Raw genomic sequence first — 25,332 nt, 5'->3', positions numbered from 1 at the left:
GGAGATATTCTGGCTTATGTTACCCATTTATGGACTAATTCAATGGAAAGGTTCAGTGAAACACAAGTAGTTGCTCTTGACATCTCAAAGGCTTTTGATCGTGTTTGGCATAAAGGTCTTCTAAACAAGCTTCCATCTTACGGTTTGCCAACTGTTTTTTGTAATTGGTTATCCAGTTTTCTCTCTGATCGCTCACTGAGGGTGATGGTAGATGGCTCTCTGTCTTCTAACTTCTCCACTAATGCCGGTGTCCCCCAAGGTTCAGTTCTTTCCCCCACTCTTTTCCTCTTGTATATCAATGACCTTCTTCCATTGACTGGAAATCCCATCCATAGTTTTGCCGATGATAGCACATTGCATTCAACTTTCCATTTTGAGAAACCTTGTCCTGCTCAATCAGCTTCAACTTCTCGAAAATCTGCTACCAATTCCTTAAATGCCGATCTTCAGGTAATTCTCCAGTGGGGCAAAGACAACTTAGTTGATTTCAACCCTTCTAAAACTCAGTCTTGTCTTATATCTCGCAAAAAGGATTCTTCTACTCCTATGCTTATCTTTAGTGACACTCCGATTTCTAGGCAAAATGATATATCTCTTTTGGGGATTACGCTGACTTCTAATCTCTCTTGGCACAAGCACATTACAAATATTGCTTCCTCTGCATCTAAAAAACTTGGTTTTCTCTTTCGCTCTCGGCGTTACTTTTCTTCCAAACAGCTTCTCACTCTGTATAAATCGTAAATTCGCCCTGCCATGGAATATTGTTCCCATATCTGGGGTGGTGCCCCCAAAACCTCTCTCCGGCTTCTTGATTCCATTCAAAAGAGGGCAGTTAGGTTAATTAATGATTCATCTCTAACAGAGTCTCTCCACTCGCTTTCTCATAGACGCACTGTTTCTGCTGCATGCCTCTTCTACAGATACTTCCATGGGCACTGTTCTTCTGAATTGGCTTCTATAATTTCTGCTCTCTCTCTCAAAACAGTCCGAACACGTGCCGCCACCAGCCAACATCCATTTACTGTCCAACTTCAAACCCACAGAACCAACTTTTCATCTTCCTCATTTATTCATTCAACTGCCGTTTTCTGGAACAACCTTCCTTCATACGTATTTCCTGAAAATTACAATCTACAGAAGTTCAAGTCCAATGTCAACAAATATCTTCTTTCGTCTTCTTAACCTCAAACCCAAGCACGGTACTAAGTACTATAGGTTCTAATACCTCTCGTGTTTGGGGTTCTCATAAAAAAAAAAAAAAAAAAATGGCTTTCGATCGTGTTTGGCATAAAGGTCTTCTAAACAAGCTTTCATCGTATGGTTTGCTAACTGTGTTTTATAATCTTTTCCTCCTGTATATTAATGACCTTCCATTGACTGAAAATCCTATCCATAGTTTTGCCAATGATAGCACATTGCATTCCACTTTCCATTTTGAGAAACCTTGCTCTGCTCAATCAGCTTCAACTTCTTGAATATCCACTACCAATTCTTTAAATGCCAATCTCCAGGTAATTCTACAGTGGGGCAAAGACAACTTAGTTGATTTCAATCCTTCCAAAACTCAGTCTTGTCTTATATCTTGCAAAAAGGATTCTTCTGCTCCTATGCTTATCTTTGGTGACACTCTGATTTCTAGGTAAGTTGATATATCTCTTTTGGGGATTATCCTGACTTCTAATCTCTCTTGGCACAAGCACATTACAAATATTGCTTCCTCTGCATCTAAAAAACTTCGTTTTCTCTTTAGCTCTCGGCATTACTTTTCTTCCAAATAGTTGTTCACTCTGTACAAATCGCAAATCCGCCCTACCATGGAATATTTTTCCACATCTGGGGCAGTGCCCCCAAAACTTCTCTGGTTTCTAGATTCCATTCAGAAGAGGGCAGTTGGGTTAGGTTAATTAATGACCCATCTCTAACAGAGTCTCTCCACTCGCTGTCTCATAGATGTACTTTTTCTGCTACATGCCTTTTCTACAGATATTTCCATGGGCACTGTTCTTCTGAATTGGCTTCTATAATTCCTGCTTTCTCTTTCGAAACAGTCTAAACATGTGCCGCTACCAGCCAACATCCATTTACTGTCCAACTTCAATCTCACAGAACCAACTTTTCATCTTCCTTGTTTAGTTATTCAACTGCCGTTTTCTGGAACAGCCTTCCTTCATACGTATTTCCTGAAAATTGCAGTTTGCAGAAGTTCAAGTCTAATGTCAACAAATAACTTCTTTCGTCTTCTCAACCTCCAACCCAAGCATGGTACTAAGTACAATACGTACCTCTTGTGTTTGGGTTTTTCGTAAAAAAAAAATCAAATTGGTCAGACAAGACTTCCCCCTTAACAAAACCATGCTGTATCTGAGCTATAACTGAAGTCTTGTCTAGATGATCCTGCAGTGCCTCATTAATTTCCCTGCACCAAAAGTTAAACTAACAGGTCTATAATTACTTGTCACCCTTTGATCCTCCTTTGTGAATTGGGGTCACATTTGCACATCTCCAGTCCATGGGTACCTCCCCTTAGTCCAAAGAAGCTCTCATAATTATGGTAAGGGTTTACTTACTTCCTTTGCTGCCTCCTTTAATATAACTGGATAGATCCCATTCACCCCAGGTGCCTTTCCTATGTTTATCTTCAACAATTTCTCTTCCACTTTCCTCTCAGTTATTACAGAATCATTTAGCTCACTGCCAGAGTTTACTTCACCTCTGGCATTTCCCTTCCTGAATAACTCCTCATGTGTGACTGTAGATGCAAAATTCTCATTTAGTTTGTTAGCCACCCGAGCAGGATCATCAACAGTTGAACCATCAATATCTGGTGGACCCATCTGATTCATCCCCTTCCTTCTAGAGTAGTGATTTTCAATCTTTTTTTAATAACGGCACCCTTAAGTAATTTATTTTATTTTGAGGCACCCCTACTCAATTTTTTCCCTGTTAGATCCAATTCTCTCTTTGCATATATATATGTGTGTGATAATTATTACAATAATATAATTATAAAAATTTACATTTCATAATACAAATTATATGTATACAGTATATAATAATTTTATTCTTTATATAGAGGTACTAAGTGATGATCAATTATAGATCACCACAAAATTAAAAAGATACTGTACACCTTTTTATAATGAAATAAAAATATAAATTTAAAAAAATAATAAGTTTAGTAGCTTAAAGTCAAATTACGTGGCACCCCTGGAATTTTGTTGTGGCCCCTTAAGGTGCCGGGGCACTCTGGTTGAAAACCACTGTTCTGGAGTTTACTTAGGTAAAGAACTCTTTGCTGTTTTTCTTTGCATCCTTTGCAAAGATTTCTCATAATCTTCCTTTGCCTGCCTGCCTGACCTTTGCGACTTGGTTACAGACCAGCTTATAGGCTTCGATGTCACCCATGAATTTATATGTATCCCATGCATTTTTCTTCTGTGCCACATGTCTCATTAGTTCATCTGACATCCATTTAGGCCTAAACCTTGAACAATATTTCTTAGTTGGTATGTAAAGCCTAGTAGCTTCCAAGATTAATTCTTTGAATGCTTCCCATTTTGAATTTGCTATTGGTAACATCATCAGTTGGTCCCACAGTATAGAATTTAAATACTGTCACAGACCTCTTTTACGAAAGCAAAAACCCATCTCTTTACCCTTGATGGTAGTTAACTCTTTGAGTAAATCCCACTTCAGCACACTGTGATCACTACTGCCTAGTGGTTCCTTTATCTGCAGGTTCTTAATAAGAATCACTACTGATAATCAAATCAAGAGTATTACTCTCTCTAGTTGCCTCCCGAACGTGCTGATGTAGAAAAAAATCACCCAATAAATCCACAAAAACCTTGCTAGTGTGTGAATGACCAAACCACAAATTCCAGTCAATATCCAGGAAATTAAAATCCCCCATTATAAGACTCTCTGATTCACTGGGCCACTATTTCCCTGTACAGTTTTTTATTATACTCATCAGAGTCATTAGGCCTATAACACACTCTTACTCTCAATTTTGATTTTTCAGTGATTATGTCACACCAAACTGACTTAACCCTGCACTGTCCAGTGATGTCGACTGGCTTTACCTTCTTAGAATTTATTTTTCTTAACTAATAGCATAACCCCCTCCTCCCTTCCTATCCTGTCTATCCTTCCTGTACACATTGTACTCCCCAAATTCCAGCTGTCCATTCCTTATATCTATGTAACACCACGTCTCTGATATCCCAACAATATCTGCCTTTGATGTTTTAACCAACACCTCAAATTCATCAAATTTATATACCAAACTCCTAGCATTGGTGTATACGCAAGTATACATGCACCTGTTCCTATTCTTATCTACCCTGACACAACCCATGTGTTTACTTGTACGGCAATGACTCCCAGCAGTTTCTGAAATCCCCTGCATCTTGTTTTCCAGGCTGCTGCTCATTCCAATAGAAGCAGTGCAAGAATCACTTTCACCTCTGCCAGCAGCTACTGTTAATCTATTATATCTTTGACAAGATTGCATGACATGCCCTGACAGCCCATCTGCACTGCTCAGAAAACTTCATTTTTGACTGCACAATTATCCCCAGGTCTTTTTCACTTTCCACTTCCCTCAGTGTAGTACCACACAGTTGGTACTTTTCTCTTGGGTTATTGCTACTACCCATATGCAGTACTTTGCATTTGTCAATGTTAAACTTCAGTTGCCACTTCTCAGCCCATTTGCCCAACTTGTCTATATACTATCTTTACTGTCGTTAACAACCCTATCAACCTTTGTATCATCTGTAAACTTGGACTTTAATCCTGATATACCTTCATCAATATCATTGATGAATACACAAAACAACAATGGGCCCAGCACCGAACCGAGGGGAACTCCACTAATAACATTTGTCCACGAAGAGTAGTGTCCATTAATTACCATTCTCTGTTGTCTCCCACTAAACCATCCCTTTATCCATTGTAGAAATGCCATACCTCTCCAATTTGTACAGCAGTCTTCCATGTGCAACAGTATCAAAAGCTTTCCTGAAATCTAAGTATATAATATCAAAGTATTAACTATTACTGCAGTCTTGTCTAGATGATCCTGCAATGCTTCTTTAACCAGTGATTCCATTATTTTCCCCAGAACACAAGTTAAACTAACAGGTCTGTAGTTACTTGTGTCACCTTTTGAACCTCCTTTGTGAATTGGTGATACATTTGCACACCTCCAGTCCATGGGGACTTCCCCTGAGTCCAAGGAAGCTCTCATAATTATGGCTAAGGGTTTGCTTACTTCCTTTGCTGCCTCCTTTAATATAACTGGATAGATCCTGTCCACCCCAGGTGCCTTCCTTATGTTAACTTCAACAATTTTGCCTCCACTTTGCTCTCAGTTATTACAAAATCACTTAGCTCCCTGTGAGAGTTCAATAAACTTCTGGCATTCTCCTCATTGAATAACTCATTCAGTTTATCAGCTACCTGAGCATGATCATCAATAGTCAACTCATTATGTTAAGTGGTCCAATCTGATTCATCCCTTTCCTTCTATAGTTTACATAAGTAAAGAACTCTTTGCTTTTTTCTTTGCATCCTTTGCCAAAGATTTCTTGTAATCTGCCTTTGCCTGTCTAACCTCCTTTGTGACTTGGTTTCTCTGTTGTTACTGCTACCCATATGCAGCACTTTGCATTTGTCAATGTTAAACTTCAGTTGCCACTTCTGAACCCATTTACCCAACTTTTCCAGATACTGTTGCAGCAGCATACTGTCATTACTTGTAATTGTCATTACTGTAATTCTTGAGTCTCATTAAGCATTGGAAGAAAGAGGATCTGCCTTTTTCTTAATCTGTCTCTAGGCTTATTACCATTCATTTTATTTCATTTTTCATCCTTCTACATGCCCATACAAGATTGCTTCATTTGCTTCTGATGAGACATTAGGAATTACATGTTTCTAATTTTGTAATTCTGTAATATGGTCTTGCCATTACTTTCCATCTGTTAGTTTCATTTATTTTTTCTTGAAACTAAATTCTGAAGATTCAAATTTTTGATAAAATCCTTTATTTGTTACCTATAGTTCCATAGGCTAAACACACTAAAAATTATGTTATAAAAAGTTAAGTTTATCTTTTGGCTAATTTTTATTTTACTCCAAATTTATTTAGCTGGCTTCCAACACTGTTTTACTGTTACTCTACTGTTTATTTTGGTGTCTGATCTTCCATCTTCATTACAGACTGTTCCTATCTACACACAAAAGTAGTTTTGATTATTTAGTCTACACTGAATTTTTCTTCCACCTCTCTCAACTTTTATTATTTTTGTTTGATGTAACAAAACAATGAAATGCTACATTGCACACATGCTTGCGCGCGCGCGCACGCTCGCTCTCTCTCTCTCTCTCTCTCTCTCTCTCTCTCTCTCCCCATTTGTTTGGAGTAAAAACACAAACATAACAAAATACTATATTCCTACAATTTATGTAATTTAATCAGAGATTTTTGAAGTTCAAGCAAGCTACCATTTAATAGCACAAAATCACCAGCATACAATGATCTAATTTTTGAATTCTGACACGAAGCTTTATCAGTAACATAACATTTTTATTAAATGGTTTATGCAAATTCTATAAAAAAGTGGCAAGCAATAATGTGCAGTCCTGTCTCATTCCAAATTTAACCTTAAACCACATTCCAATGCTTCCTTCAATATTCATGACAGATTTACTATTTTTATACAACCTTTTTATTCCCGCTAATTTTTCTAAAATTTTAAAGAGCAGGTTTCTTAGGTACTTTGTCATATCTTTATTCCATGATTAAAAAACATCCTAAACAGATGTTTTTGTTAAGTTACCATTAACTTTATGCAATTTGTTGTAATTGATCCTGCCATTTCCCATTTTACCTAAAACCAGTCCTGCAGTTAACACCCAACAATATTTCTAAACCTTTTATAAAACATTTATATATATTTTATCTGGTAGGCTAAATAGTGAAATTCCTATGTAATTTCTACATTAATCTTTCTATTTTTATATACAGGCACTCCCTGGCTTACATTTCAACTTATGGAAATTTGACTTTATGTAAGTTTTTGCCGACAGGTCCAAACTTAAAAAAAAATTGTGGAAACGTATTTTGCATTCCATAGGAATAAATTTGCACAGGAATTGTGCAATAGGAATATTGTGAAAATATAATGTGAACCCAATAACTGAATAACACTGTTTTTTTTTTTTTTTTTTTTTTGGTAATTCATTCCAAGACCTTGGAAGTTGAAATTTTCACTATATAACTATACTATTTATCTCTCTAAAAGGTCATTTTTGTAATGGAATTTGCACTACACTTTCATTGTTACCATATGTTCCATTATAAGAATCGATTTTGAATGCTTTTGTGATATTTTTCTAAAGCACATTTCTGGTGATCACTACCATAAAAGAATAAAAACAATTTGTACTTCCTGGTTTATTGGGCTTTTCTATTATAAATGGGTAGTAAACTCAATCTTATTGCATTTGTGATAATACCGATAACTGGAATTCTGTGGGTTCTTACATTACGGTATTATGGTGAATTCTCTAATCATATAAAAAACATATATAAATTTTCAGCATCTTCTCTTCATTTCTATTTACTTATTACAATGGTGAAAGGAAAGGGACCAACAGAAAGTGCAAGTTCTGGCAGTGTTAGGAAACAAAACAAAACTGATTTAGAAATGAAGATGATTAATTAAGAAGTATGAAGCAGGACAAAGTTTGTCATCTACTGCATGGAATTAGGTCTCGCTGCTTCAATAGTAAATACTATTTTAATGGACAGTGTGTGTATAAAAGAACATGTTAAAGGATCAACACATTTAAAATCATCAGTGATCACAAAACAGCATTCAGGTGCTATATCAAAGATGGAAAAGCTATTAATAATATGGATGGAAAATCAGATTCAGAAGCAAGTGCCTCTGAGTCCAATGGCCATTCAAGCAAAAGCAAGAAGTATTTATGAAGATATTAAGGATAAGTACGGCAAACCCCCAAGCCAAGTTTGTGGCCAGCAACTGGTGGTTTAATAGGTTCAAGCTTTGCGCTGGTTTCCAAAACAAAGTATGCAGTGAAGTCGCCAGTGTCGATTCTCAGCTACAGAAAAATTGTGATGTTGAAAAACACCCCTTGTAAATCTCCACAGCCCTCAACTTCCACAGTGGTGTGCTTATCGGCTGGAGAGTTAATACCGGCAACGATGCTCGAAAGGTAAAACTTGCTGATGTTATGCCTGTCTTCTCTCTCTTTTTGTAATTTTATAATTTTGAAATTTTTAAAATTTTGTACACTTTTGTAATTTTTCCTGTGCATGAGATTGAATAAATGGGGTGGATGGGATCTATCCAGTTATATTAAAGGAGGCAGCAAAGGAAGTAAGCAAACCCCTAGCCATAATTATGAGAAGTTCTTTGGACTCAGAGAAGGTACCCATAGACTAGAGATGTGCAAATGTAACCCCAATTCACAAAGGCGGATCAAAGGCTGACACAAGTAATTATAGACCTGTTAGCTTAACTTCTGTTGTGGGAAAATTAATGGAGGCACTGGTTAAAGAAGCACTGCAGGATCATCTAGACAAGAATTCAGTTATAGCTCAGACACAGCATGGTTTTGTTAAGGGCAGGTCTTGCCTGACCAATTTGATTGGATACTATGATGTAGTCACAAAAGAACTAGATGCAGGGAATAACTTTGATATTATATATTTGGATCTTAGAAAGGCTTTTGATACTGTTGCACATGGAAGACTGCTGCACAAATTGGAACAGTGTGGCATTGGAGGCAAATTGCTGCTATGGATAAAGGGATGGTTGAGTGGCAGAAGACAGAGAGTGGTAATCAATGGACACTGCTCAACATGGACTAATGTTATTAGTGAAGTTCCTCGGGGTTCAGTGCTGGGTCCGTTGTTGTTTTCTCTATTTATAAATGATATTGATGATGGTATATCAAGCTTAATGTCCAAGTTTGCAGACGATACAAAGGTTGGCAGGGTTGTTAAGGACACTACTGATGCTATGCTGCTGCAACAGGATCTGGAAAGGTTGAGCAGATGGGCTGAGAGGTGGAAAATGAAGTTTAACATTGACAAATGTAAAGTACTACATATGGGAAACAGTAATCCCAGAGCAATGTATCAACTCTGCAGTACTACACTGACAGAGGTAGAAAATGAAAAGGACCTGGGTGTAATTGTGCAGGCAGATATGAAGTTCTCTGAGCAGTGCAGACGAGCTGCAAGAGTAGCTCATGGTGTTTTGTCAATGATATACATGAATTTTTCTAGCAGGGATAGGGAGGTGATTATTCCCTTGTATAAGGCAATGGTCAGGCCACACCTTGAATACTGTATACAGGTCTGGAGGCCTCATTTCAAGAAAGATGTTGAGTTGCTGGAATGAGTACAGAGAAGGGCAACAAGATTAGTGAATGGAACAAAAGGTTGCTCTTATGAAGAAAGACTGAAGTTTTGCAAATTACAGAGTCTGGAGACTAGGCACCGGCAAGGTTATCTGATAGAGGTGTATAAGGCCTTGAATGGTTTGAGCATGCTCAATGCCGATGGGATTCTTCCTCTTGCTCAGAATAATCACCTGAGAGGGCATAAATTCAAATTGAGGAAGGACAGATGTCGGAAAGATGTGAGGAAATTTGCCTTTAGCCAGCGGGTAGTTGGTTGGTGGAACGGACTTCCATCATTTGTTGTTGAAGTTGATAGCGTAAATAAATTTAAGGCTCAGCTGGACAGGTATTTTGAACGAATGGAGGGGTGAAATGGGAGTGGTGGTTTTTTTCTTTTTTTTTGTTTTTTTTTAGGCTGATGCTGAATAAGCTTGCTTTCTTGCATCGTATGCCTCTGCTAATGCTAATGCTAAATAATTCTATTTACATGTTCGTTGAACATTTCTTTTTTGCTTCAATCAGTTTCAGTGCATATAGCTGCAAGTGCTGCATAAGCAGCACTTGCAGCTATATGCACTGAAATTTCGGAATTTCATAAAAGGGAATTTAGGGAAATTCCGACTTACATAAAATTCGACTTACGTAGAGTTCCATGGAATGAAACCCTTACGTAAGTTGGAGAGTGGCTGTAGTACTGGCTTTGCTTCAGTTTTCTGGAAATTGTCTTTTGATAAATGGCTTCTTGATAAGTTGTAACCACTGCCACTATTTTCCCTCCAGCTTTTTATACTTGGTCTAGTTTCATTTAGATTTATCATTTACATACTTGCTATTTTCCATGATCCTTTTATATCTCAAAAGAGACAGCATCCACAATTTCCTCCATATCAATCTTTTCTCTTCTTCAATGATTTCTATAACTCCTTTGTTTAGAAATTCAAAGTATTTATTTCATATTTCTAAAATATCCTTTTCTGTTTTGTTTTTCTCTGTCTTTTTCAAAAAAAACTTCCCAAAAGTTTTTTTTGCCTCTTTCACTTTCTTTCATATTTTAATAAAGATTTAATTTTAGTCAAACTTTTTTTTTTTTTTTCCCCTTAAAAAAACTGCCTCTTTGTCTTCTTGGGTCTACCATAGTATTCTGAATTCCATATCTTTACAGACCTATAGAGGTTTTCAGTCACAAAGAAAGAAAAATGTTGCAACAACCTACTGGAATTGCTTCTAGTAATGGGTAGGGATGACATAAAAAGTATGTAGCAATGAGATTATTCTAATATAGTATTCCAAAAAGTCTTAAAAGACAAACTTCATCCCTGAGTTTGGTTTTCTTTTGCTGTATGTGGTTTCATCAAAGAGTACTAGGATTTTGAAATTGCCGCACGTTGACTTATTGAAACATGTTTGGTAACATATCCAGACATTTATTATCTCTGAATAGTGTATATTGAATAGAAGGCATTTCACGTGTTTTGTCACAGGAAATGTGACAAATGTGACAAAATATTTTAAAAAGCTGCAAATCTGCATTAAATTATTTCAAATTAGGGAAAGTGCAACAGACCCACAAAATGATAAAAACAGTTTTCAGAGAAGATGGTGAATCATTCAAAGACTTTTCAGTGGTTTTCAAAGTTTAAAGAGAGCCTTGTCTGTTGAAGATGATTCTCACTCTAGCCACCCTTCAGCTTCAAAAACCAACGATTTAATTGCTCCTGTTTGTGACTTGATCAAGAACGATTGGCCGCAAAGTTGCTAATAAAGTCTGTATTTATTGTGGGACATGTCAATCAATTTAGAAAAAGATTTGGGAATAAGATACATTTCAGTGAAGTTAATATCACTGCATAGTCACTGATGATCACAGAGAATGGAAAGTTCTCACATGTCAGGATCTTTGTCAAGTGCTGCTGATCCACAATATTTTTTTCTGTGGGTGTACGCTATGATTCAAAAAAAATTCTTGTCTTCTCAATGAAAATACTGTCTTTGCAAAATCCCAAAAAAAAAAAAAAAAAAAAAAAAAGACAATCGCAATCAAATGTGAAGATCGTGCTTAATGTATTTTCTGACACACATCATTGCTTATTATTAATTTGTGTCACATGGTCAAGCACTGAGCCAGGAATACTGAAAAACAGTTATACAGCATTGTATAATGCTGTTCAGAGAAAAAGGCTGGAAAAGTGGGCTGGAATTAGTGCTTGCATCATGACAATGCTCCTTACACTTGGCACTTTCCATTCAAGAATTTCTTAAAGCACTCCATCATTATTATTCAGCATACCTATGAAATATGAGCAATATTCCCTATGCAATAGGGAATCAGTCTCATCCGGTAAAGCGAATGATTAGAGGCCTTGGGGCCGAAACGACCTCAACCTATTCTCAAACTTTAAATGGGTGAGAAGTCCGGCTTGCTTGACTCGAAGCCCGGACGAAAGGATGTGAGTGCCCAGTGGGCCACTTTTGGTAAGCAGAACTGGCGCTGTGGGATGAACCAAAGGGAAGGTTCATCAGGAAGCTTAGTGGTTGCTAGCAACCAATCAGAAAGCACAGTGCAGCAGTCAACGTAATGAATATATTTTGAATATTGATAAATGATTTACATAAGCAAATTTTGTAATGGTAATTCGGCTCAATCATATAACAACCATAACAATCAAATGATAAATTTAAAAAAAAAACCGTTAATACAAAATATCTATTAATGATGGATTTTTTAAACATCTGGATGAATCAAAAACTGAAAAGTGACCACTTACAGTTTGATTGACAGATTACAGATCTTAATTGACAAAAAAAAAAAGGGTATGCTATTCCCTCTAAAATAATTAATAAAAAGAATGGCCATGATTTACCTTTTGTTCTCAATGGAACATTTCCCCTATGGTTGGCTTTCCTTACAGAAAATCAATAAATGATAGGGGCAAATGTTCAGTCACATTAGTCTTTGCGTAGCTGATCTATGTAGAACTATGGAAAAAAAATGTCAAATATTGTGTGCAAAGCTTACAGAATTTGTTATAAAAGCATTATAAAACTATAAAATAAGATTTGACAAAGCCTAATGGATGGGGATGTATTATAATAGTGTATATTAATACCACAAAGAAATAAAAGGGATAATAATATACACTAATGTTTAATATATCCCTATTTGTTAGATAATACAAAATCTTATTTTATATTTTTCTTTATTTTTGCCTTCTTGCATAAATCTTAACCGTCCTACGTGTATTAATACAAGTCATAACTAATTTATTTTAATTATAACTTATAATTTTGCATTGATTAATATTCTGTACTTTTGTTTCCTATGCTTTATCTTTCCCACTATTCTAGCATCTTATAGGTTTCTGCCTATGTACTCAAAACTGCACTCTTTCTCTAATGTATTTTTCAAATAAAAATTTCTTCTTTATATTCTTTAAGTTGCATTGCACTATAAGATGTGATTTCCATATCCTATATTTCATTCAAAATTGTTAAATCCATCCATAACGTTTTTATATTATTAGAATTAACTGTAATAATATAAAAAGGAAAATTCAACTTAATTAGAATTAAACAGAATTTTCCTTTCTAATAATCTTGCTTTTTTTTTTATTCTCCCCCTCTACCTCTCTCTCTCTCTCAAAAACTAATTAAAATTAAGGATAAGGAATAGAGGAAAAATTAATGAAGTTTAAGGAATAATGGCAAAAAATTGTTAAGCAACACATTACCAGACTACACACCAGCAATAAAGGCAGAGTTCATATAGCCTATCATTTAGATAAAAAATGTAAATAAATAAATAAACTGTGTTAGCATAGTTTACCTAGCTATGCAAGCATTTAAAAGTAAATAAGGTTATACCATCAGTATGACAGGAACTAGCATGCAGCAGGTGTTTAAGTGACTTGGAAAAAAATTCAGAATGAAAAAGATAAATTAGTATATTATAGGATTGAAGACACTAATATCTTGGATTGCCCTAAAAGTTTAGGAAGTGGAGGGAAAAAAAAAAGAGGAAGAATTAGATAATGTAAAGCATGTTGAAGAAGAAAGCATAAAATAAGGATTATTACTCTCATAGCATATGAATAATAATTCTCATTTTATTAAAAATGAGATTATTACTTATTATTCATACCATATATATTTCTGTAGAAGTGTGTTCATAGGCTAATATGAATGTTTTGCTGGCTAGAAAAAAACCTGGAATAATTCATGGGGGGGGGGAAATCCTACCCCTTCATCTAAGATCAGATATCCACGCCCTCGAATGAGGACTTTAGGAATAACTCCTAGCCCCTAGCATTGTCGCTGTTATGGGTATTATTGCATCAAGCAATCAATGTAACCATTCACTGCCTGCAATAAAGATATTAATAAATCCTCTAGTCATCAATAATTGACCCCCGGATCTCTCCAAGTGAGTGGCAGAAGGCAATGTGTTTTACTGACTGATCTGCCATGGAAAACAAATGTTTAATGTGTAAAATAAAAGTACACAAAAAACAAAAATGTAAACATATTACCAGTCAGCTTTTCAAAAATCTACAAATGATAATTACTCAGAGGAGCTAATAGTATATTTCCAAATATTCTGACAAGAACAATATAAAAATTTGTGGTAGCATTAGAAGTGGTTAAATATGAGTAGTCATTCATCTATCCTTTCTAGAGTATAACTACTAATATTTCACCATTTCTAATGCTAATACTATTGTCTTTTTTTTTGTTTTGTTTTTTTTTACATATTTTGATATTATATTGTTGGTTGATTGTTTGGTTTTTAGGAGCATTAGCAACTAAGGCCATATTGTTCCGGGGATATGCGGTGGTCATTCCCTGACCTTTCCGCATCCTTATTTGGTGGTCACGTGCTCGAACCCGGGTCTAATCAAGAAGCAAGTGCTACGCACTGCTGCTCCTACCCACCTGGCTACGGAGGCAGCAGATATTATAATGTATGCATGAAATTACAATACTTACATACTATGTGACAATGATCATAGATGTTCTGCAGGCCACATAAAGTGAAAGTATATGAGCCTGATGTTCTGCAGGCCACATAAAGTGAAAGTATATGAGCCTGCCAAAGAATATGGCAAATAAAGTGACCCTTGAAGAAATAATATGTAATATAAGCACTAAAGCACCCAAAATACTATAGCCCCTATTGAAAAAAAAATAAAAATAATAATAATAAATTAGAATAAATAATAAACATGGTATACAAACAGACAATATATAAAAGACCTGACAGGCTTAAAAAAATATATATTTATATAAAATAAAGATCCATTTATTTTTAAATCAAATGTATCTATAATACATTCAAATTAAAAGTGCAAAAATGAATATAAATATGATGAAGTTATGATGAATGCTGTTATTCTGCAATTTATTTCTAAAGGTTTTAAGAATTTGAATGAGGATTTCCTTGCTCCTACATATTCTAGGATGTCTAATTGACTGAACCAGATTGATTTTGTTGTGTATTCTATGCAGTATATTTAAATACCAGTCAAACAGATAGAAGACGAAATTGAAGGCAATTTCAGTATCTTCTATTCATATTCTCTTATCATAAACTATCTTATTTGTGTTAGTTTCCCCCATGTTATTTCTATAATAACATGGGGGGAAATTTGGTATTTCTATAATATCTAGTTCTTGCCTTTTCTACCTATTAAATTATTAGAGTAGTCAAGGAAAATGGATGGTTTCTTCTATCCTAAATTTATTAATTCAATTTTTTAAACAGATAATTTCAACACCTACTGCATATTTACCACTGTTATACTGCTGATTTATTTTTAAATGAATAGTTTATATGTATTTCACATCTGCTTTTCTACTTAAATGGCATGTGTGCACGTGGCGCCTCCGTAGCCAGGTGGGAAGGAGCAGCAGTGCGCAGCACACGCTTTCTTGATTAGACCGGGGTTCGAGCCCATCACCACCAAATACGGAGGATGTGGAAAGGTCAGGGGATGACCACCGCATATTCCCGGAGCAATATGGCCTTAAGTTGCTAATGCTCCTAAAAACCAAATAACAACAACAACGTCGCGGGTTCGATTCCCGCCTCGGGCTTGGATCAAAGTACTGCAAAAACCTTGGGAGGTGCAATATGGCCACAGAAGCCGATGCGCCAACAACTACCAAATCAAAAAAAAAAAACAACAACAACATGTGTGCACATGTCAAAACTTCTCATCTCTTCTAAGTACACAGAAAAACCAGTGATCAACAAAGCTTGTTCAATATGTCCACCATACATTCTGATAGAACATGTCTCCCACACTAGAAGGATGTTATTGTTATTTGGTTTTTAGGAACATTAGCAACTAAGACCATATTGCTCTGGGGATATGCGGTGGTCATTCCCTGACCTTTCCGCATCCTCTATATTTGGTGGCTCATGGGCTTGAACCCCGGTCTAATCAAGAAGCGTGTGCTACGCACTGCTGCTCCTACCCACCTGGCTATGAAGGCGTCACACCAGAAGGATACAGCTAAAGACTGCAGGGCTGATTTGAGAGTATCATGGATGGTAGACTGCTGGGGATGCATAACACTGAATATTCTCGGTGTACACCATTACCTTCAGGTAACTGCATGATAGGTTCCACTTCAATAACACAGAGAGGAAAGTTTTTTGCAGTTTCAGTAAGATGGCATTCCAGCCATTACAGCCACACAGTGAGAGATTGGCTGAATATTCATTTCCCTGGATAATGATGTGGAACCATGAACAACTCACACCAAACCACTGCATGATCAGCATCCTACTTTTTGTAGGGGTGGGTCAAACCAGTGCAGGTTCTTCTCAGACCAATACCAAAGGTTTTGGCAGTTCACCTCCCCAAAGAAATAAAAATATGCTTCATCACTCAAAAAGTCAATGAAAGGTCAAGATGTTTTTGGTCAGGATGTTGCTTCAACAGCTTCACAGTTTCTCTCACAAAATTGAAGTTATCAGTTCAGATAATCTTCACTAACTTTCTGTAGCAACTGCAACTTATATGTGCAACTACTGAGTTTTTCATAATTTTTTTTTCTGCTTTTTGACACACCAGCCTCAGCAAATATCCAACAGAGACCTTCTTGGGCTGCTGGCATATTGGGCAATGACAATGACTGATGTTTCTCCATTGGCACAACAGTTTGAAGCTTTGTATTGGATAATTCTTTATCCAATACAGAACCCATTTCATTGAACTTGGCCACCAATCTAATGATGCAACTTTGTGCAATGGGTAAACTTTCAGGTAGCAACATTTTGTACCACTTCTCTCTGATTCTGGCCATCAGCCACATCCCATGGCAAACTGCAACTAAAAGAAAAATATAAATGCCATGTTTCTTCTATGATGTCAGACTTAAGGGACAGTCTGTTGTAATAATCAAATTTGTCTTGTGAAAACAGAACAGAAACCATTTTAATTATACTGAATATACTAGAGATATATAATTTAGCATATAATTCAATTACCTGTGGGTACTGTTCATTCCTATTAATCCTAGTAAGACTGGCCAGTACAAAAGCTGCTGTTTTTCCTGTTCCATTTTGTGACTGTGCAATCATATTCAGGGGCCTTTTTTTAAATAAAAAATGAAAAAAAATGGTAATATGGGAAATAAATGTAAAAATTTTGTTAAAAGAGGGATAATGCATAGTTATTTATTCGTAGTTAATGAATTATGAACAAAGAAATTATATGTGATGTATGAGAGATGGCATAAAGTTCTGAGAACTGAGTAAAATACATAAATTTTGATACCTGTGGGTTTTTTTAATTATTATTTTTTAATATATTTACACCAAAGTTCAATACACTTATTGTATTTAATCTCCAAAGAGTTTAATCCATAAAAACCATTTCTTCAAACTGGGCATTTTTAGCTCTTCACCTCTAAAATGAGCTTCACAAAGATAGAGCTCTGAACAAATAGTTTGGGGCTATATGCAAACTGTACAGAGCATGGTTTAATTGTTCAAATCCACATTCATGAATTTTAGTCTGTGCAAAATTGCAGCCTCTAAACTCTGACATAATATTCCTATGTTATTGTGGTTTTGGGTATTCAATTAACAAAAATTGTTTTGTGTCCCAGAAAACCGAGGCAAACACTCTCTCTTCCAGCTGATGGCTAATTTCTAAAGTTTTTTAGGAATGGAAATCCCTTGTGCTTCCACCAATACATGCTTTCTAATTTGGATTCAGGATCACAAAAATGTAGCCAAGTTCCATCACCAGTTACCAAGCAATAAAAACTTATCTGGATTAGCAAGAATTAATTTATATTCTCTTTTGATGATGTTTGTCATGAATGGAATGGTTTTTGGGAACCCATTTTGCACAAAATTTGGACATTCCTAAATTATTGTTAAATGCTTCCATAAGAAATAACAAGTACTTTTTCAAGTTCACATAATTTAATTCCTCTGTTTTCTAAAATTTTTTCTTCAATGATGGCAATTGTTTCAGAATTGACTGCTTCAGATGGCTGGCCAGAGTTAGTTAGTTAGTTATTTTGGTTTTTAGGAGCATTAGCAACTAAGGCCATATTGCTCCGGGATATGCGGTGGTCATTCCCTGACCTTTCCGCACCCTCCATATTTGGTGGTGACGGGCTCGAACCCCGGTCTAATCAAGAAGCGTGTGCTACGCACTGCTGCTCCTTCCCACCTGGCTACGGAGGCGCCTGGCTGGCCAGACCTGCAATCATCCTAAACTAACTCCCATCCTCTTTTGAACTCTGCCAACCATCTTGCAATAGTAGCATAACAGGGTGATACTTCCCAAACACTCTAGTGACTTTCATGTATTTTGTTGGCATTTCTGTCCTCTTTGGTCAAAAATTTGATTACTTTAATCAAATAGTAACCTACCAAGTTTCACACAGTTTCAACAAAGGCTTTTTTTTTTTTTTTTTTTAAATTACAGGTCCAGAATTCAATGCAGATCCACCAAATTTCCTTCCTAGTATGTGGTATGTGACCATGGATGAGATATGTGTCCACCTTCAGCCAGAGACAAAGGAGCAGTTGAACCAGTATAAATTCAGTTCTTCTTCCCCCCCCCCACCAAGCCCCAAATAAAACCAAGTCAATTCTTCCTACTGGCAAAGTGATGGTATGTTTTTGGGATGCTGATGGAGTTTTGCTAGTGAATTACTGTTGGAAAGGCCAGGTAGTCACAGGCACATGTTACGCATACCTTGTGAGGTGTTTGCATGAAAACAAAGATAAATGCCAAGGGAAAACTCAGCAGAGGATTTTCCACCAGGATAACATACCTGCTCACAAGTCTATCATTGTCATACTGCATGAGTGCAGCTTTGAAACCTTGGACCATTCCTCATATTCACAGATCTAGCACCATTAGATTTGCACCTATTTCCTAATTAAAAAAATTGGCTGGCATTCATTTTCCCAGACTGATAGTGATGTCAGTGCTGCAGTGGATGTATTCCTGGAGGCCCAACGTGTTACAAAAAAAAAAAAAAAAAAAAACTTTCTTTGCAGCTGGAATCAATGCAATTGCAGAATTGGTGGCAAAAAGTGTATTGATTTCAAAGGAGACTATGTTGAGTTTATCACCTTTACAACAAATTTTCTCACTCATGCACTACTTCCAAATTTTAGGTAAGGAACAGCCATCTCATGGAAACAATGATTTTATTAATTGAAAAAGAGAAAAAGTTAAAGTTATTTTTGTAATGGCATCGGCCTTAGTGCCACTTTATATAATTATCTATATTTGTAGTTGAGTTATTATGCATTAAAATAAAAAAATATATTTTTTCTTTTAGCCAGTGAGTTGTGGATTAGTGGAACAAATTGCCTCTGCAGGTAGCTGAGGCTGATATAGTCTGAAGAAATTCAAAGGTCAAATGGAGAGTTAATATGAGGGAAGGTGAGCACATAATTAGTCTACTTTTTTATTTTTTTGCTGGCAAGCAAAAACTTGTTGCTTCCTTGCATAGGCTAATGTTAGTACTAATGTTAATACTAATGTTAGTGGTGCCTCGGTAGACAGGTGGGAAGGAGCAGCAGTGCGTAGCACACGCTTCTTGATTAGACCGGGGTTCAAGCCCGTCACCACCAAATACGGAGGATGTGGAAAGGTCAGGGAATGACCACCGCATATCCCGGAGCAATATGGCCTTAGTTGCTAATGCTCCTAAAAACCAAATAACAAACAAACTAATGTTAGTAACACATTTTGGGGGTAGTATGAGAGAACAAAAAATGAAAAATTAAGGCTATTTAGTTTATATAATTATCATGAGATACTTATGTGATTGCAAATACAGGTAGTTCTTGACTTTAAGAGTTAATTCGTTCCTAGCGCGTGCTTGTAAAGCAGGAATTTATTTCCCATAGACAATGTTAAAAATAGGGGGTTATGTTATCAACAATGAAATTAATTAGTTTATGTTTAAATGATGATTGATTTATCGAAAGAAATTAAAACGTAGCCTGTAAAATCAAGTAAATTATAATAACAGAGAAATTATTTACAACTTACAAATGTTAAAGAATGTTTATTCTTCATCGTCATTGACTAAATGCACACTTGTTGATCACTTATGATTGGCTCGGCACTTGTTGGTTTGTTGCACAAGGAGTTGTCGTCTTCAGAAATGTTTCAAAAAGGTATTTATTTTCAAGATAATCTTCTCTTTTAATTATAAATTTCATGATTGTATGCATAAGCATTTTTTAATGCTTATGAATGCAATCGTGAAATTTATAATTAAAAAATTGCAACACACAAATTGCAACTAACACGATTCTTGTGGAGTAACAAGTTTATGAAGCTTAAAAAAAAAAAAGGAATGAAGAGAAGTTTCTGAAAATTTATTTATGTTCTTTATACAATTGAAAATTGATTGAAGTAAAGGGGAAACACATTTCACTATAATAACATAAACCACACAATTTCAGCGATTGGCATTTTTGCAAATGCAAGAAGATCGAGTTTACTACTCGTTTATAATTGCTTGCAGTACAGAAAAGCCCAATAAACCGGAAAGTGCAAATTGTTTTTATTGTTTTATGGTCGTGACTTCCAGAAATGTGCTTTAGAAAAATATCACAAAGGCATTTAAAATTGATTCTTATAATGGAACATATGATAACGATGAACGTGTAGTGCATTTTAATGATTCGAATTGGTAACTAATACAATTTACCAAACCATGCTCACAACCTTTTATATGGCCTTTAGGTCCCACTCCTGACCTTAAAAATGACATTTTAGAGAGATAAATAGCTGTTATACAGCGAAAATTTCAACTTCAGAGATGTTGAAACGAATTACCAAAAAACAGTGTCATTGGGTTCACATTACGATATTTAGCATTAGCATAGGCATAGGAAGCAAGAAAGCAAGCTTATGCAGCATCAGCCAAAAAAAAAAAAAAAAACACTCCCATTTCACCCCTCCGTTCATTCGAAATACCGGCTGAGCCTTAAATTTCTTTAGGCTATCAACTTCCACAACAAGGGATGGAAGTCTGTTCCACCAACCGGAATGTGCAGAAATTTGCCTTTACCTGCTGGCTAAAGGCAAATTTATGCACATCTATCCTACATCTGTCTTTCCTCAATTTGAATTTATGCCCTCTCAGGTGATTATTCTGAGCAAGAGGAAGAATCCCATCAGCAGTGAGCATGCTCAAACCATTCAAGGCTTTATACACCTCTATCAGATCACCTTGCCAGTGCCTAGTCTTTTGTATATAAGATATTTTGTATATTATATATATAACACATTTTGTATATAACATTTTAAAGATACAGTGGTGTCTCTGGAATTCATTAATATCGTAAAGTAGGGTACACTGTATTGTATAGCTATGCACGTGGTTTGGAATGCAGTATTTATGAATGTTTAACATTCATTTTTTGCAATTAATGTTCATATTTTTGATTTTGTTGATACTTGGGGGAAAAAAACTCGTAAACCCTGGAACTCATAAAGTGAGAACTGCCTATACTTAACACACTTCAACTTTTGTTTAAAAGTTGAACTAATAGGCTTGCACAATAAAACTCTGCAGCAAAATAACACATGCCTACTGCTATTATAAAGACATAAGTAAATTTCTCAAGATGTACTAATTGTGAAGTGAGAAAAACGTATAGTATATGCTTTAAAAAAAAAAAAAAATCACATGCAGGGTATGAACATATGTAAATTGTTTTGTTCCATAATCTATGAATAGGTAATTACACTTCAGTTTTATCGTTATCTTTTGGCAGCTTAGTGGTTTCTATCAATCTTTTCTTGGTTGCAACTTTGGACTGTTGCTGTAGATCACCTTTTGAGAGGAAGCGTTCTATCTTTGCTTAAAGTAGAGGGTCATGCTTTAAATTATTCTTTTTTTTGATACAAGGCTATATTATAGCAGATTTTCTAAAATCATTAAATGTTAGGAATTAACTTTATATCCAACATTTGATTTTAAAATGTTAAATTAAGTTGCCAATTGCTGTTAACAAGAATCTCAGAACAAGACAACGGCAAACAAAAACAGCAAACTTGTCTCCAAACTTGATTTCAGGCTTTTCTGAAGCAATTTGCTGAAATAAGGTTAAAAACCTGAAATGGGAGCTATTCAAACATCTTTTCTCCCAACTGATTTCACACTGCTTGCTAGTTATGTAGAATTAGTGTGCATGGATTGTGTTTTTCATATACTATTTCAACTATTTTTAAATGTTCATTTACAAACTGAATGAATTAACTGGCACAGTTATATAAAAGTGACGTTTATTTATGCCATTCACATTATAAAAATAAAATTAAATTAAAAGAAAAGACAATATAATATAAAACTAAAAATTGTCATAAGTAGGTAAATTAATGACAATAAATTATTTTATAATAGAAAAAAAAAAAAAAAACCAACAAATTACTTTTTATTGGATGTTGATGAACAGAGTGAATGTGAAATACTCTAGGCAAATGAATACACAATATTGAAGCAAAATTACTTAAAATTATCTCGAGTCAAATCATGCTTCAAATTTAAGAACTTACGGATCAGCAATCAACGCAGGAAGGGCAGTTTCTTGAATCCTTGATGGAAAATTGAATCCCATTGCAAAAATTCCTTGCAACAGTTCAGGTTGCCTACAAGAAGAAATTACATTTAAAATACTTGACATTCTTCATATAAATTTAACAACAATACTTATTCTTTAAATAATAAAGTTAACTTTTTCTTGATGTTGACATTGTCCTAGAGTTTAAACTACCCATTCTTTCATGTAATCTAATATTTTGCAATCAAATAGCCATCTCTCTCTCTCCCCCCCCCCCTCGATTATGATGATAGATTGTTCCTCCATTCACATTTTCAAAATATCACATACAATTGCTAATGAATGAATCAAGTACAGATTTACTTCAACATTATGATTTGGCTTATTTATTAGCACAATTTATTATATTAGTATATATAACATTTTTTTTTTTACTTACTTACAATTTAAGTTCCTCAAATGATTTAACTGAATATAATGGAGAATTGGGATCATTACGTTGAACTTCCAACGTGTGTCTTGATTCTACAAGTTTTGAATTAAGCAGCTTTTTCATCAGCGAAATCTGAGATGTATCAAGTTCTATGAATAAAAACAATTAGTATTTAAAATTATGGATATCAACAGTGAACTTATTATTACTTACTAACCACTCAGAGATGCATGATTAAATATTTAAATTTGTGCAAGGATGCTCAATTTTATGAAAACAATCTCATGAGCAGTTCTATATTTTTGAAAAAGTTACTGTACTCTAAAACAAATCATTAGGAACAATTCAATTTCCTTATTGTACATCAAAATCTTATAAGCATTAATAATAGATTCAAAATATACACGCAGACATATGAAATCATCATACTTTATATATTGTGTAGATTAATCTTAATTCGGCCAATGCTTCATATACTTTACAAAACTCTCCTCTTATCCACTTGGTTTAATGCAGTATGAGAAACTGAGAACCAAAACCTGATCTCTCCATGAAGGTGTACCCTTTACATGGTGGACTGTCATTCCACTAAAAACCAACTGAAATACTAAAGTTAAGAGCTTTCCTCATGCAGACCGTAGCTAAACAAATGGAGAGCTTAATTTAAAGGATATAAGGAATGTCAGAAAATCACTTAGCATAGATGTCATTACCAGTCTAACTGAAATAGTGGCATACTATGATTTTTAGTGTTTCTCACCAACCATGGAATAAAACGAAAGACGAAAAACCCAAATTTTTTAAAATATTTAATATTTACAATAAATTTATTTACAAACAAAATACCATATTACTGATAGTAATTTTAAAATAAGACAACTGTGATATACAGGATAAAAGGCTTCTGCCTTCTTTCTCAACGCTGTTGAGAAAGAAGGCAGAAGCCTTTGAAAGCTTCAGTTAGTATTTTAGCGCTTTTAACCAGTATATTTTATTGCATTTTAAATTCGGTATTTTATTATCCTGTATATCACAGTTGTCTTATTTTAAAATTACTATCAGTAATATGGTATTTTGTTTGTAAATAAATTTATTGTAAATATTAAATATTTTAAAAAATTTGGGTTTTTCGTCTTTCGTTTTATTCCATGGTTGGTGAGAAACACTAAAAATCATAGTATGAGTATACCCAACCCCAGAGGCCTATTTGAAGAACTGAAATAGTGGCATTTTAAATTCCACACTTTTGAAAATTTGCCGAGCAATTGGATGCTTAAAAGATTCCTTTGGAGAAAGTTTTTAACTGTATCAAGAAATAAGCAGAAATTAAAAAATCCTTCATGTCTGAATTTATGATCAAAATAATATCTACTAAGTTAATTTGTGAGTTATGTTGCAACAATGAGTCCAGAGCCCCATCAATAACAAGCAATTTCTAATATTATTTTTATGGAAATAAGCTTACATGCTGATGTGTTTTCAGTTCCAAATTTAGGTAACATACTTCCAATATAAAACTGTGATGCTGTTTATTTTTATTGTGTTATGCCATCTAGAGTCAGAACTGTTATAAAAATGTGTAAAAAATTACAATTTTAGTAAATGTTCATATAAGCCAAATCGAAGTGGCTTCTTATTCTATCAAGGCAGCTTGTACAAAATATGTAGAATTTAGGTGAGATTTACTTAAAGATGTAACTATTGTCCAGGGAAAAGCATTAGCTTTCATAAAAGTAACTACAACATTCTTGGAGAGTTCTTAAAATCTATTTAATGGAACCAATCGATGATATTACCAATGCTTCATATACTTTACAAAACTCTCCTCTTATCCACTTGGTTTAATGCAATATGAGAAACTGAGAATCAAAACCTGATCTCTCCATGAAGGTGTACCCTTTACATGGTGGATTGTCATTCCACTAAAAACCTTCTAAATGGGAAGCTTCAAAGAAGCAAATATAGGAACTACTAAGCTTTTTTATACCAACTCAGAAATACCATTCAAGGTTTAGACTTAAATGGATGTCAGATGAATTGATGGAGCATGTTGCAGAGAAGAAAAATTAGCATTACTAAAGGCATATGATACAAGAAAGCAAGCTTATGCAGCATCAGCCAAAAAAACCCTCCCATTTCATCCCTCCATTCGTTTCAAATGCTTGTCCAGCTCAGCCTTAAATTTATTTAGGCTATTAGCTTCCACAACAAAAGATGGAAGCCTGTTCCACCAATCAACTACCTGCTGGCTAAAGGCAAATTTCCGCACATCTATTCTACAACTATCTTTCCTCAATTTGAAACTGTGCCCCCTCAGGTTCTTAGTCTGAGCAAGACAAAGAATCCCATCAGCATTCAGCTTGTTCAACTCACACAAGTCTACTCTCAGGGTGCT

At 35.1% G+C, this 25,332-nt stretch overlaps 1 protein-coding gene across 1 annotated transcript in view; it reads right to left on the bottom strand.

Annotated features, from left to right (window-relative positions):
- Nucleotides 1-23,078, bottom strand: part of LOC150085192 (ATP-dependent RNA helicase DDX19A-like) — a 51,048-nt gene extending 27,970 nt beyond the window's left edge. Inside the window, exons 1-3 of the mRNA XM_090373861.1 lie at nt 22,948-23,078; nt 22,500-22,592; nt 16,937-17,039 (exon numbers count right to left, since the gene is read on the bottom strand). Coding sequence (XP_090229987.1) covers nt 16,937-17,039; nt 22,500-22,592; nt 22,948-23,060 — 309 coding nt within the window. The 5' untranslated portion in view covers nt 23,061-23,078. The remainder of the gene's footprint in view (nt 1-16,936; nt 17,040-22,499; nt 22,593-22,947) is intronic.
- Nucleotides 23,079-25,332: the final 2,254 nt, after the last annotated feature.

The sequence above is a fragment of the Mastigoproctus giganteus genome, chromosome 5 (assembly GCF_048544385.1).
Source record: "Mastigoproctus giganteus isolate SK-2022 chromosome 5, ASM4854438v1, whole genome shotgun sequence".
Classification (NCBI taxonomy): Eukaryota; Metazoa; Arthropoda; class Arachnida; order Uropygi; family Thelyphonidae; genus Mastigoproctus; species Mastigoproctus giganteus.
This window is presented reverse-complemented; position numbering and strand designations above follow the sequence as displayed.